Below are 14,244 nucleotides of genomic sequence, written 5' to 3'. Positions count from 1 at the left end.
GGTCCGGATGGCATACACCCACGAGTACTAAGAGAACTAAGTAATGTAATAGATAAACCATTATTTCTTATTTTTAGTGACTCTATAGCGACAGGGTCTGTTCCGCAGGACTGGCGCATAGCAAATGTGGTGCCAATATTCAAAAAGGGCTCTAAAAGTGAACCTGGAAATTATAGGCCAGTAAGTCTAACCTCTATTGTTGGTAAAATATTTGAAGGGTTTCTGAGGGATGTTATTCTGGATTATCTCAATGAGAATAACTGTTTAACTCCATATCAGCATGGGTTTATGAGAAATCGCTCCTGTCAAACCAATCTAATCAGTTTTTATGAAGAGGTAAGCTATAGACTGGACCACGGTGAGTCATTGGACGTGGTATATCTCGATTTTTCCAAAGCGTTTGATACCGTGCCGCACAAGAGGTTGGTACACAAAATGAGAATGCTTGGTCTGGGGGAAAATGTGTGTAAATGGGTTAGTAACTGGCTTAGTGATAGAAAGCAGAGGGTGGTTATAAATGGTATAGTCTCTAACTGGGTCGCTGTGACCAGTGGGGTACCGCAGGGGTCAGTATTGGGACCTGTTCTCTTCAACATATTCATTCATGATCTGGTAGAAGGTTTACACAGTAAAATATCGATATTTGCAGATGATACAAAACTATGTAAAGCAGTTAATACAAGAGAAGATAGTATTCTGCTACAGATGGATCTGGATAAGTTGGAAACTTGGGCTGAAAGGTGGCAGATGAGGTTTAACAATGATAAATGTAAGGTTATACACATGGGAAGAGGGAATCAATATCACCATTACACACTGAACGGGAAACCACTGGGTAAATCTGACAGGGAGAAGGACTTGGGGATCCTAGTTAATGATAAACTTACCTGGAGCAGCCAGTGCCAGGCAGCAGCTGCCAAGGCAAACAGGATCATGGGGTGCATTAAAAGAGGTCTGGATACACATGATGAGAGCATTATACTGCCTCTGTACAAATCCCTAGTTAGACCGCACATGGAGTACTGTGTCCAGTTTTGGGCACCGGTGCTCAGGAAGGATATAATGGAACTAGAGAGAGTACAAAGGAGGGCAACAAAATTAATAAAGGGGATGGGAGAACTACAATACCCAGATAGATTAGAGAAATTAGGATTATTTAGTCTAGAAAAAAGACGACTGAGGGGCGATCTAATAACCATGTATAAGTATATAAGGGGACAATACAAATATCTCGCTGAGGATCTGTTTATACCAAGGAAGGTGACGGGCACAAGGGGGCATTCTTTGCGTCTGGAGGAGAGAAGGTTTTTCCACCAACATAGAAGAGGATTCTTTACTGTTAGGGCAGTGAGAATCTGGAATTGCTTGCCTGAGGAGGTGGTGATGGCGAACTCAGTCGAGGGGTTCAAGAGAGGCCTGGATGTCTTCCTGGAGCAGAACAATATTGTATCATACAATTATTAGGTTCTGTAGAAGGACGTAGATCTGGGTATTTATTATGATGGAATATAGGCTGAACTGGATGGACAAATGTCTTTTTTCGGCCTTACTAACTATGTTACTATGTTACAGAGGTTACACAGTAAGAGTATACAGAGGATACATAAAGGATACATAGAGGATACACAAAGGATACAAAAGGATATACAGAGGATACACAGTAAGAATATACAGAGGATACACAGAGGATACATAGAGGATATACAAAGGATATACAGAAAATGCACAGAGAATATACAGAGGATACACAGTAAGAATATACAGAAGATACACAGGATTTACAGAGGAAACACAAATGATACATAGAGGATATACAGAGGATATACAGAGGATACACAGGATATATAAAGGATACACAGTAAGAATATACAGAGGATACACAGAGGATATACAGAGGTTACACAGTAAGAATATACAGAGGATACATAAAGGATACATAGAGGATACACAAAGGATACAAAAGGATATACAGAGGATACACAGAGGAAATACAGAGGATACACAGTAAGAATATACAGAGGATACACAGAGGATATATAGAGGATATACAAAGGATATACAGAGAATGCACAGAGAATATACAGAGGATACACAGTAAGAATATACAGAAGATACATAGGATTTACAGAGGAAACACAAATGATACATAGAGGATATACAGAGGATACACAGGATATACACAGAGGATACACAGAGGATACACAGAGGATACACAGAGGATAAACAGAGGATAAACAGAGGATATACAGAGGCTATACAGAGGATATACAGAGGATATATAGAGGATATACAGAGGATATATAGAGGATATACAGAGGATATACAGAGGATATATAGAGGATATACAGAGGATACACAGAGGATATACAGAGGATATATAGAGGATATACAGAGGATACACAGAGGATATACAGAGGATATATAGAGGATATACAGAGGATACACAGAGGATATACAGAGAATACATAGAGGATATACAGAGGATACACAGGATATACAGAGGATATACAGAGGATGCATAGAGGATATACAGAGAATACACAGAGGATATACAGAGGATACACAGGATATATAGAGGATACATAGTAAGAATACACAGAGGATACACAGAGGATACACAGAGGATACATAGAGGATACATAGCGGATATACAGAGGATACAGAAAAAATACACAGAAGATACACAGAGGTTATATAGAGCATATACAGAGGATACACAGAAGATGCATAGGAGATATACAGAGGAAAAATAGAGGATATACAGAGGATACACAAAGGATACGTAGAAGATACATAGAGGATATACAGAGGATACACAAAAGATACATAGAGGATATACAGAGGATACAGAGATGATACATAGAGGACATAGTGCAGCTCTGGGGTATAATACAGGAGGTAACTCAGGATCAGTAATGTAATGTATGTACACAGTGACTGCACCAGCAGAATAGTGTTATGACCTGGTGGTTAGGAGCACCAGGAATGACCTGATGGTTAAACTCACAGGACAAGCTCTGGGAAGTGGGAACTTTGCTGACCGCAATCCCTAATCCTATCACACACACTAGAAATAGCCGTGGAGCGTACCTAAAAGGCCTAGACGCCTCGACACAGCCTAAGAACTAGCTAGCCCTAGAAATAGAAAATAAAGCCTACCTTGCCTCAGAGAAATTTCCCCAAAGGAAAAGGCAGCCCCCCACATATATTAACTGTGAGTTAAGATGAGTCACAAACACAGAAATGAAACAGGTTTAGCAAAGGGAGGCCAGACTAACTAAACAGACTGAGGATAGGAAAGGTATCTTTGCGGTCAGCACAAAAACTACAAAAGACCACGCAGAGTGTGCAAAAAGACCCCCGCACCGACTCACGGTGCGGAGGCGCCACCCTGCATCCCAGAGCTTCCAGCTAGCAAGACAAAATCATGAAAGCAAGCTGGACTAGAAAACCAGGAACAGAAAATAACAAACGGGGACTTAGCTTCTTGCAGGAAGAGACAGGTCTCCAGAAAGATCCAAGAGCGAACTGAACCAGCACAGGAACATTGACAGCTGGCATGGAGTAACGATCTGAGTGGAGTTAAATAGAGCAGCCAACAAAAGGATAAACCACGTCACCTGTGTAAGGAACCTCAGAAGCAGCAGCTTCACTCACAGCCACGAGAGGAAGTCCATGGACAGAACTCGCCGAAGTACCATTCACGACCACAGGAGGGAGTTCAACAACAGAATTCACAACAGAATAGTGAGTGCAGCTCTGGGGTATAATACAGGATGTAACTCAGGATCAGTAATGTAATGTATGTACACAGTGACTGCACCAGCAGAATAGTGAGTGCAGCTCTGGGGTATAATACAGGATGTAACTCAGGATCAGTAATGTATGTACACAGTGACTGCACCATCAGAATAGTGAGTGCAGCTCTGGGGTATAATACAGGATGTAACTCAGGATCAATAATGTATGTACACAGTGACTGCACCAGCAGAATAGTGAGTGCAGCTCTGGAGTATAATACAGGATGTAACTCAGGATCAGTAATGTATGTACACAGTGACTGCACCAGCAGAATAGTGAGTGCAACTCTGGGATATAATACAGGATGTAACTCAGGATCAGTAATGTAGGTACACCGTGACTGCACCAGCAGAATAGTGAGTGCAACTCTGGGATATAATACAGGATGTAACTCAAGATCAGTAATGTAGGTACACCGTGACTGCACCAGCAGAATAGTGAGTGCAGCTCTGGGGTATAATACAGGAGGTAACTCAGGATCAGTAATGTAATGTATGTACACAGTGACTGCAAAAAAAAAAGGGAAGAAGCCAGCACTGCTTATGGTCAGAACGCAATAACTGAAGTGCAATTGCACATAAATTCTAACTGTATTTCAAATATGAGACATTTAGCAAACAATTGATCAATTCTTTGAGTTACCCCGCCACTTCACGGCAATCTCATAATGGGGCAGTCCTAATCTTCGTATTTTATTTACGTTGGGCCATTATGGCTTCCTGAATGTATAAAAAAAAAAAAAAAAAAGGGACCACATTAAATGCGAACTGTACCTGGAGCATTTTCAGAATCACTCCCTTGGTGCCAGGAAAGGCAAGCGCAGGTAAAGGCCGATCAGGTCCAGTGCGGACATTTCAGATCTGGCTTCCACACTGCCAAACCCGCACCAAAGATGAAGGGTGAGACAGGCTGAGACACAGGTGCACAATTAACTTGAGCCTGAGGCGGGGCAGGGCTGCTGTGTGTGTGCACAGCAGCCTATCAATCACAGTGAACACAGAAAGAATGGCGCACATAACCCAGCGTGCGCGGCAACAGTGGTGGTCAGCCACATACCAATGCAAAGCAAAAAAAAAAGGGAAGAAGCCAGCACTGCTTATGGTCAGAACGCAATAACTGAAGTGCAATTGCACATAAATTCTAACTGTATTTCAAATATGAGACATTTAGCAAACAATTGATCAATTCTTTGAGCTACCCCGCCACTTCACGGCAATCTCATAATGGGGCAGTCCTAATCTTCGTATTTTATTTACGTTGGTGCAGTTCGCATTTAATGTGGTCCCTTTTTTTTTTTTTTTTTTTATACATTCAGGAAGCCATAATGGCCCAACGTAAATAAAATACGAAGATTAGGACTGCCCCATTATGAGATTGCCGTGAAGTGGCGGGGTAGCTCAAAGAATTGATCAATTGTTTGCTAAATGTCTCATATTTGAAATACAGTTAGAATTTATGTGCAATTGCACTTCAGTTATTGCGTTCTGACCATAAGCAGTGCTGGCTTCTTCCCTTTTTTTTTTGCTTTACACAGTGACTGCACCAGCAGAATAGTGAGTGCAGCTCTGGGGTATAATAAAAGAAGGTAACTCAGGATCAGTAATGTAATGTATGTACACAGTGACTGCACCAGCAGAATAGTGAGTGCAGCTCTGGTGTATAATACAGGATGTAACTCAGGATCAGTAATGTAATGTATGTACACAGTGACTGCACCAGCAGAATAGTGAGGGCAGCTCTGGAGTATAATATAGGATGTAACTCAGGATCAGTAATGTAATGTATGTACACAGTGACTGCACCAGCAGAATAGTGATTGCAGCTCTGGAGTATAATACAGGAGGTAACTCAGGATCAGTAATGTAATGTATGTACACAGTGACTGCACCAGCAGAATAGTGAGTGCAGCTCTGGGGTATAATACAGGATGTAACTCAGGATCAGTAATGTAATGTATGTACACAGTGACTCCACCAGCAGAATAGTGAGTGCAGCTCTGGGGTATAATACAGAGATTACTTATGAATCTGGAGGTTTCACAGTCGGTGCCCATCACAGTTTATGCCTGTACCCAGTGGCAGCGCCAGCTGCCCATTAAGCTGTACACAGCATTGTTTGACACACGCAGTGACTTGGCTGCAACCATCAAGGCGGCTTCCTGACCGTCAGGGAACCATTTCCTTTTCATATTATCAGTTGGACCGGAGGGCACATGTGTGTTTACCACCATCTCTGCCAGGTGACTTCTGATACAAAACATCAAGGTTTACACAAATATTAGGACTTCATGTGACCTGGGCTCTACTGAAACACTGTAACAAGAGACCTTCTACAAAACAGTCAAACACTGTTAACTGCATAATCCAAGGCTCTGTATTCTGTATGGCGGTGCAATTTCAGCCTGCAAGACAGCGTCTCCGGCCTGTAAGTGGCAATATTTGGGGGGTGTCATTATTGGAGCACCATATGGTGCCAGTATAGAGGCGTCCTTGGTCACTTTAATGTCTTTTATTAAAAGGTTTTCAGCAGCGTCAGTGATTAAGAGGAAAGTCTGGATTAGAGCTTGTTCACATCATTTCTGCATCAGAATCTGATGGGTGGAGTAGTCACTGGAAAAGAACGTTACACTGCTTATTTCAGAACTGCATTAGTCTATGTGCAGAACACAGAGGAAACCTACACGAATTGCCCATTGCCCCATGACTACCGAGACAATGGACTGCAGCCTAGATCGGCGATGCTCATATTTCGCATCCCTCGCCTACAGTGCTGTCCCTCAACCAGGTGAGAGGCTGCAGGCATGCCCCGTATCAAGGAGCAGAGTACAAATGACTGGATTGCTGGACTCCAGAAGTTAGGTGACCCTATTGAGGACCACAATACCTCATCAACTGATTCCTGGGAAGATGGTAGGCATCTACTGTATCCATGGCAATGCTAACAACTACCCTGTGGTACACAGACTGTGGCACCGAGTCCCATGAGGTCGGCGTAGTCAAGGGCCTGTTGCACCCTGTTATAATAGGGCGGGACTTTGCATTGTTTTGGGACTTGTGGGGGAAAGGGAGGACAGGTCGCTCCTAAAGAAACCTTGTCACAGGCCGCAGGTGACAGGCTTCTGTTTTGTGTGCTGGTTGATGATGAGGATGAGGCCGCATCTCCAGAGGTCATCAACACTGAGCTGGAGGTGTCCGGGGAAACTTTGTAACCGCCCAACTCAGGGATTTAACTCTAACAGGGGCATTTGGTAATGTGGCGGTACTTTCTGTTGTTGCTCAATAGCTGGGGGCTGACACCCGATACCTGTATTTTGCCGTGAATGGGGAGTTAATATACCGGGTCACCAAACTGAAAGAGGAGCTAATTGAGCAGTTACTGGTGCCAGGCTTGTACAGACGCAAGGTGTTAGATATGGCCCATACACATGTGTTAGGTGGTCATCTAGGGGTAAAAAAAAACCCAGGAATAGATCCTCCAGAGGTTCTATTGGCCCAGTTGTCACCGAAAAATCCTAAATTATTGTAGGTTATGTCCCAAATGCCAGCTGACCTCCCCAGTGGCCCACTTCCGTAGCCCTTTAGTGCCATTGCCTATCATTGAGGTGCCATTTGATCACATAGTCATGGATCTAGTGGGACCCCTGGTCACATCTGCCAGAGGGTATCACTATATCCTAGTGGTACTGGACTATGGTACACGGTACCCTGAGGCCATACCACTACAAATCTCCTCCAATAAGTGTGTAACCCGGGAGTTAGTCCACATCCTTTCTAGAACGGGGTTGCCTAAGGAGATGCTAACAGATCAAGGGAACCCCGTTTATGTCTGAGGTGATGAAGGTGTGCAAAACCTCGCAAATCACACAACTCAGGACCTCAGTCTACCGTCCACAGACAGACAGCTTGGTGGAAATGTTTGATAAAACCTTGAAGGCCATGTTGAATAGGACGGCTGAGACTGGGACTGTCTACTGCCGTACCGTCTGCTCTCCATCAGAGAAGTCCCACAGGCCACTACTGGATTCTCCCAGTTTGAACCGTTGTATGGCCAACACCCCCAATGACTCTTGGACGTAGCAAAGGAGACATGGGAAGTGGAGTCTACACCCTACAAGATTGTAATCAAACATATGGCCCAGATGCATGAGAGAATTGCTGAGGTGATGCCCATTGTGAAAGAACACTTCTTCAAAGCAAAAGAGGCACAGTTGAGAGTGTACAATTTATCGGCGTGAGTGAGACACTTCAATCCTGGGGATTGGGTACTGGTACCTACGGTGGAAAGCAAATTTCTGGCCAAGAGGCAGGACCCCTATGAAGTAGTTGAAAGGGATGGCGATGTCAACTACAAAGTCCACCAAAGTCCAGGAAGAAGGAAGCCCTACCAGGTATACCATGTCAACATGATTAAGCCATGGCGAGATAGTGAGCCTGTGGAAGCTCCGTGTTTGGTGGATAAGTCTGAAGCCGACGTGGAAGAGATAAAGATGGCAGAGTCGCTGTCTCATGCCCAATAGCAACAGTGCAGAGAGTTGCTACAAAGTCCTGCTCTCAGAACTACCAGGTTGTACTCAGATCATAGAGCATGAGGTTCTGACGGAGCCTCATGTCTGGGTCAGCGTGAAGCCATACCGGATTTCCAAAGCATGTCTTAGAGGTGATCTCGAAAGAGGTGGAGCGTATGCTGAGCTTGGGAGTCATTGAAGAGTCCAAGAGGGCTGGCCCAGTCCAATAGTCCTAGTGCCAAAACAAGATGGAGAATGGTGGTTTTGCAATGACTATAGGAAGCTGAATGAGGTCTCTAAGTTCGATACATACACAATGCCCCATGTCGATGAATTGATTAAGAGGCTAGGGCCGGCTCAGTACCATGCCGCCCTTGACCTCACAAAAGAGTATTTTTTAAATTCCCAAGCTCCAAGATGCCAAGGAGAAGACTGCCTTTTCATCGCCAGACAATTGTCTTCAGTAAACAAGGATGCCGTTTGGGTTGCAAGAAGCTCCGGCTACATTCCAGGGAGCCATGGACCGGATCCCAGCTCCCCAAAATTAGTAAGCAGCAGTCTACCTGGATGACATCATGATCGACAGCCAGGATTGGGAAAGCCATCTGAGCAAAGTCCAGGCGATACTTGATGCTCTACAGAAGGCGGGGCTTTCCATAAACCCAAACAAAATGTGGACATGGGCTATGTTGTAGGCAGGGCCAAAACTAAAACCCCAATAAATAAAGCTGACGCGATCCAAAGTTGGCCACAACTTCTCTCAAAGAAGCAGGTCAAGGCGCTCCTGGGTATCGTGGGCTACTACCACCGGTTTATCCCTAACTTCTCCATGATAGCCGCCCCTTTGACTGACTTCCTTAAAGGGACAAGGTTGGCTATGACTAAGTGGTCTCCAGCAGCTGAGACGGCCTTCCAGAAACTGAAGCTAGCCGTGTGTAAAGAACTAGTGCTGATGGTACCCGAGTTCTCTAAGAAGTTTCTGGTCCAGACAGACGAATCAGATGTTGGGCTGGGAGTTGTCTTGTCACAAGAGGTGAACGGGGAAGAGCACCCCATAATGTATCTAAGTCGGAAACTGATACGCTGAGCGTAGAATTACTCCACAGTGGAGAAGGAATGTTTTGCCATCAAGTGAGCGTTGGACACTATAAGATACTACTTTTTAGGCAGAAAATTCAGGCTAGTGTCAGACCATGCCCCACCGAGGTGGATGAGGGACAAGAAGGGGATCAATGCCCGAGTTAACAGGTAGCACTTCAGGGTTTTAGCTTCCATGGTTGTAAAGCATTGGCCAAGTCGTGGAAGTGAGGAATGTGTTCCTGAGGTGCCAAGCCTTGGTCATGTAGGAGAAGCAGGCTCCAGCACACAGTGCCGAGAGGCGTTTTAATGGGCCCGGATTATGGGTCTGGGTTTTACGAGCACCTGAGAGAGTTTGGTGTGATCGGCTGCTCACTTACCTCCAGACCAGGTTTTGGATGGTCTGATGTAAGGCAGCTGGGGCTGTCTCACTTTGTCTGTGTTCTGCAATGTGAGGAGGCCTTGTATGTGCTGCTCAGACCCTGCTGGAGTCTGAGAGGAAGACTCACACTAAGCACGGCTGAGCCCGTGTGTTATATGGACGGGTTATTTTCCATTTTGTTCTGTTATACCTTTTGTTTACCTGGTAGAGGCTGTCTTGTATTTGTTAATCCTGACGGTTTATGAACTTTTAATAAACCGCCTGTTTGTTTTGAATCAACAAACTAAGTCCCGAGTGAGAACCAGCGTCTACCGCAGGGCCAATCTCTCACAATATATTATTATTTATTTATTTATATAGCACCACCGATTCCATGGTGCTATACATGATAAGGGGTTACATACAAACTACAGATATCACTTACGGTAAACTAACAATGACAGACTGATACAGAGGGGCGAGGACCCTGCCCTTGCGGACTTACATTCCACAGGATGGTGGGGAAGGAGACAATAGGTTGAGGGTTGCAGGAGCTCCGGTGTTGGTGAGGCGGTAGCTCCGGTGTTGGTGGGGCGGTAGCTCCGGTAGTGATGAGGCGGTAGCTCCGGTGGTGGTGAGGCGGTAGCTCCGGTAGTGATGAGGAGGCAGCGGGGTCAGTGCAGGCTGTAGGCTTTCTTGAACAGATGGGTTTTCAGGTTCCGTCTCAAGGATCCGAATGTGGTTGATAGTCGGACGTGTTGGGGCAAAGAATTCCAGAGGATGGGGGATATTCGGGAGAAGTCTTGGAGGCGGTTGGATGAGGAGCAAATAAGTGTGGAGGAAAGAAGGAGGTCTTGGGAGGATCGGAGATTACGTGAGGGAAGATATCGGGAGATTAGTACGGAAATATATGGAGGAGACAGGTTGTGGATGGCTTTGTAGGTCAGTGTTAGTAATTTAAACTGGATACGCTGAGGGAATGGGAGCCAGTGAAATCCCCCCATTAGTCCGTTATATAATGCTGCCATGGTGCTATATGTATAGAGCTGAGCGGGTGCAGACTGTCAGGTCTTGGGGTGAGCAGCAGCAGGTGATATCCCTCGTTAGTCCATGGCAATATATGTACAGAGCAGAGTGGGTGCAGACTGTCAGCTCTTGGGTTGAGCGGCAGCAGGCGACATCCCTCGTTAGTCCGTTATATAACGCTGCCATGGTGCTATACGTATAGAGCAGAGCGGGTGCAGACTGTCAGCTCTTGGGTTGAGCGGCAGCAGGTGACATCCCCCGTTAGTCCATTATATAATGCTGCCATGGTGCTATATGTATAGAGCAGAGCGGGTGCAGACTGTCAGCTCTTGGGGCGAGCGGCAGCAGGTGACATCCCCCAGTAGTCCATTATATAATGCTGCCATGGTGCTATATGTACAGAGCTGAGCGGGTGCAGACTGTCAGCTCTTGGGGCGAGCGGCAGCAGGTGACATCCCCCCGTTGGTCCGTTATATAACGCTGCCATGGCGCTATCACTTTATACAGTGACTGGTGATAAATCCTTGCACATTCCTGGCCACCGGTCGCTCTCACTTAATATCTGGAAAGTTGGAGCGCGGACAGTCGGCAGGATTTCCAGTCATTACGCAATGCTCGCTCAGATTCTTGGCTTCTCGTCCAGTCATCATAGAGGATTTAACCTGCTTAGCACAGAGGAGATGGAAGCAACAAACCGTTCTCGATACAATGTAATGACCCACATGGCGGCGGTCCACCAGTCTGGCCTCTGATGGTCCAGAACGTCTAATAATTCGACATCAGTTACCATAAAGTTTAGCTGTGCTGCAGTAATCGTAGTGATCAACAAAAATTGGTGGTAAAGCTGCTGTGAGATAGCGGAAGCAGCCATGATACAACAGGAACAGTCGCAGGGGTCCTACCTTCCCATCGATCCGGGCCGTACTGCCTTCAGAGACGCGGCTGTTCCTCGGGGGCAGGATAAATGCTGGTGCTGCCCGGGGCAGGAAGGAGGTCGGATACATGCGCTCCCCGGCCATGGGGGTCCTAGCGATATTTAGGCTGGACACCAGCTTCACCTCCGCCATACTGACTGCAGGAGAGAAGGAAAACTCAGTGACCCGGCTCAGAAACTATGGCTGCTGACACGATGAGTAAGAGCGCCTCAGGTCTCTGCTCAGTCCCTCGTTTTATTAATTAAATCCATTTTCAGTAATTTGCACACTCTAATAATTGTATTTGTCACTGACATCTATATATCTACCTATTCTATGTGTATTTACTGTATGTCATCCATGTCTGCTATCTAGTCGGCTCCTGCAGTGATTTTACTGTACGCACATTTGAATTACGGCTTTTCTTCTATCTATGTGATATATATATATAATATATATATATATATATATAGTGTGTGTGTGTGTCACTGACATCTATATATCTATGAATTCTATGTGTATATATCTATCCTAACCTGTCACTCTGTGATTGTACCGTACTCGGCAGATGAATTGCAGCTTTTCTTCTATCTATGTGATATATATATATATAGAGAGAGAGAGAGAGAGAGAGAGAGAGAGAGAGAGAGAGAAAATTAGAACAGCATCATATTACCAAACTTGCGGTGCAAAGCTTTCCAAACCAAAGTCCAAATGGTTCCAAACATATGAGAAAAAAAGGAAAACAGCACACAAAGAAAATAATAGAAAAAAGTGGGCTTTAATGCCTGGACGGCGTGGCAACGTTTCGGATTTCCAATCCTTTTTCAAGGCTTGAAAAAGGATTGGAAATCCGAAACGTTGCCACGCCGTCCAGGCATTAAAGCCCACTTTTTTCTATTATTTTCTTTGTGTGCTGTTTTCCTTTTTTTCTTATATATATATATATATATATATATGTGTGTGTCACTGACATCTATATATCTATGTATTCTATGTGTATATATCTATTCTATCCTATCACTCTGTGATTATACAGTACTCGGCAGATGAATTCCCGGCTTTTCTTCTATCTATGTGATATATATATGTGTGTGTCGCTGACATCTATATATCTATGTATTTTATGTGTATATATCTATCCTAACCTGTCACTCTGTGATTTTCCTGTACTCGGCAGATGAATTGCAGCTTTTCTTCTATCTATGTGATATATGTGTGTGTCGCTGACATCTATATATCTATGTATTTTATGTGTATATATCTATCCTAACCTGTCACTCTGTGATTGTACTGTACTCGGCAGATGAATTCCCGGCCTTTCCAAGGACACCGATGTGTAGAGATCAGACAGCACTCGCTGAATACGGCTGAGACAATAAACGCTGATGTGATCTGCCCCATGGATTAACCCTGGGCCGAGGATGTTTTCTCGCACAGCACTCGCACGTATTCTAGGGTCGTGTGACCCCGGCCTTATAGAGGAACCGAGGGAAATGTGAGAGAGGACAAGGACCGTGGGGCCGAGTGTCGGGTACTGGGCAGAGTGACAGACACAACAGTAACCTTCGGGGCCCCACCATCCTCGCTCCGCTCCTGGACCCTGGGGCTTTCCAGGTCAGCCGGGATCAGGATGATATAATGGCCGCTGACATCATAGCAGGTCACATCCAGGAGCCGAGCTGCCTTCTTGGACACGACAACCTCACACCTTCCTCTGACAACGTAGAAGCTTTTCTACAGATGATGAGAAATGGCAAAAACTTCTCCACATCCACAAGAGGAAAAATCCTGAGTGCCAGCCCAGAATCCTGGCACCCCCAAAAATACAGGAGTGTGGATGTGTGCAATCTGGATGTGCATCTAATTCTGCCCTGTGTGATACTGTGTGCTGAGCTGTGTATCTAATCCTCTCCTGTGTGATACTGTCTGCTGAGCCGTGTATCTAATCCTCTCCTGTGTGATATGGTCTGCTGAGCCGTGTATCTAATCCTCTCCTGTGTGATACTGTCTGCTGAGCCGTGTATCTAATCCTATCCTGTGTGCCTGTGTGATACTGTCTGCTGAGCCGTGTATCTAATCCTCTCCTGTGTGATATGGTCTGCTGAGCCGTGTATCTAATCCTATCCTGTGTGATACTGACTGCTGAGCCGTGTATCTAATCCTCTCCTGTGTGATACTGTGTGCTGAGCTGTGTATCTAATCCTCTCCTGTGTGATACGGTCTGCTGAACCATGTATCTAATCTCATCCTGTGTGATACTGACTGCTGAGCCGTATATCTAATCCTATCCTGTGTGATACTGACTGCCGAGCTTTGTATCTAATCCTCTCCTGTGTGATACTGTCTGCCGAGCTTTGTATCTAATCCTCTACTGTGTGATACTGTCTGCTGAGAAGTGTATCTAATCCTATCCTGTGTGATACTGTCTGCTGGGCTGTGTATTTAATCCTCTCCTGTGTGATACTGTCTGCTGGGCTGTGTATCTAATCCTATCCTGTGTGATACTGTCTGCTGAGCCGTGTATCTAATCCTATCCTGTGTGATACAGTCTGCTGGGC

The 14,244-nt window shown here is 45.2% G+C and overlaps 1 protein-coding gene across 1 annotated transcript in view; it reads right to left on the bottom strand.

The window, feature by feature from the left end:
* The window catches only part of LOC138645766 (titin-like), a 103,551-nt gene that overhangs the window by 36,519 nt on the left and 52,788 nt on the right, over window positions 1-14,244 (bottom strand). Inside the window, exon 3 of the mRNA XM_069735285.1 lies at window positions 11,672-11,841. Within this exon, the coding sequence (XP_069591386.1) occupies window positions 11,672-11,836 (165 nt within the window). The 5' untranslated portion in view covers window positions 11,837-11,841. The remainder of the gene's footprint in view (window positions 1-11,671; window positions 11,842-14,244) is intronic.

This window comes from Ranitomeya imitator, chromosome 7, assembly GCF_032444005.1.
Source record: "Ranitomeya imitator isolate aRanImi1 chromosome 7, aRanImi1.pri, whole genome shotgun sequence".
Taxonomy (NCBI): Eukaryota; Metazoa; Chordata; class Amphibia; order Anura; family Dendrobatidae; genus Ranitomeya; species Ranitomeya imitator.
Note: the sequence above shows the minus strand (reverse complement) of the source record. Positions and strands in the feature narration are given on the sequence as shown.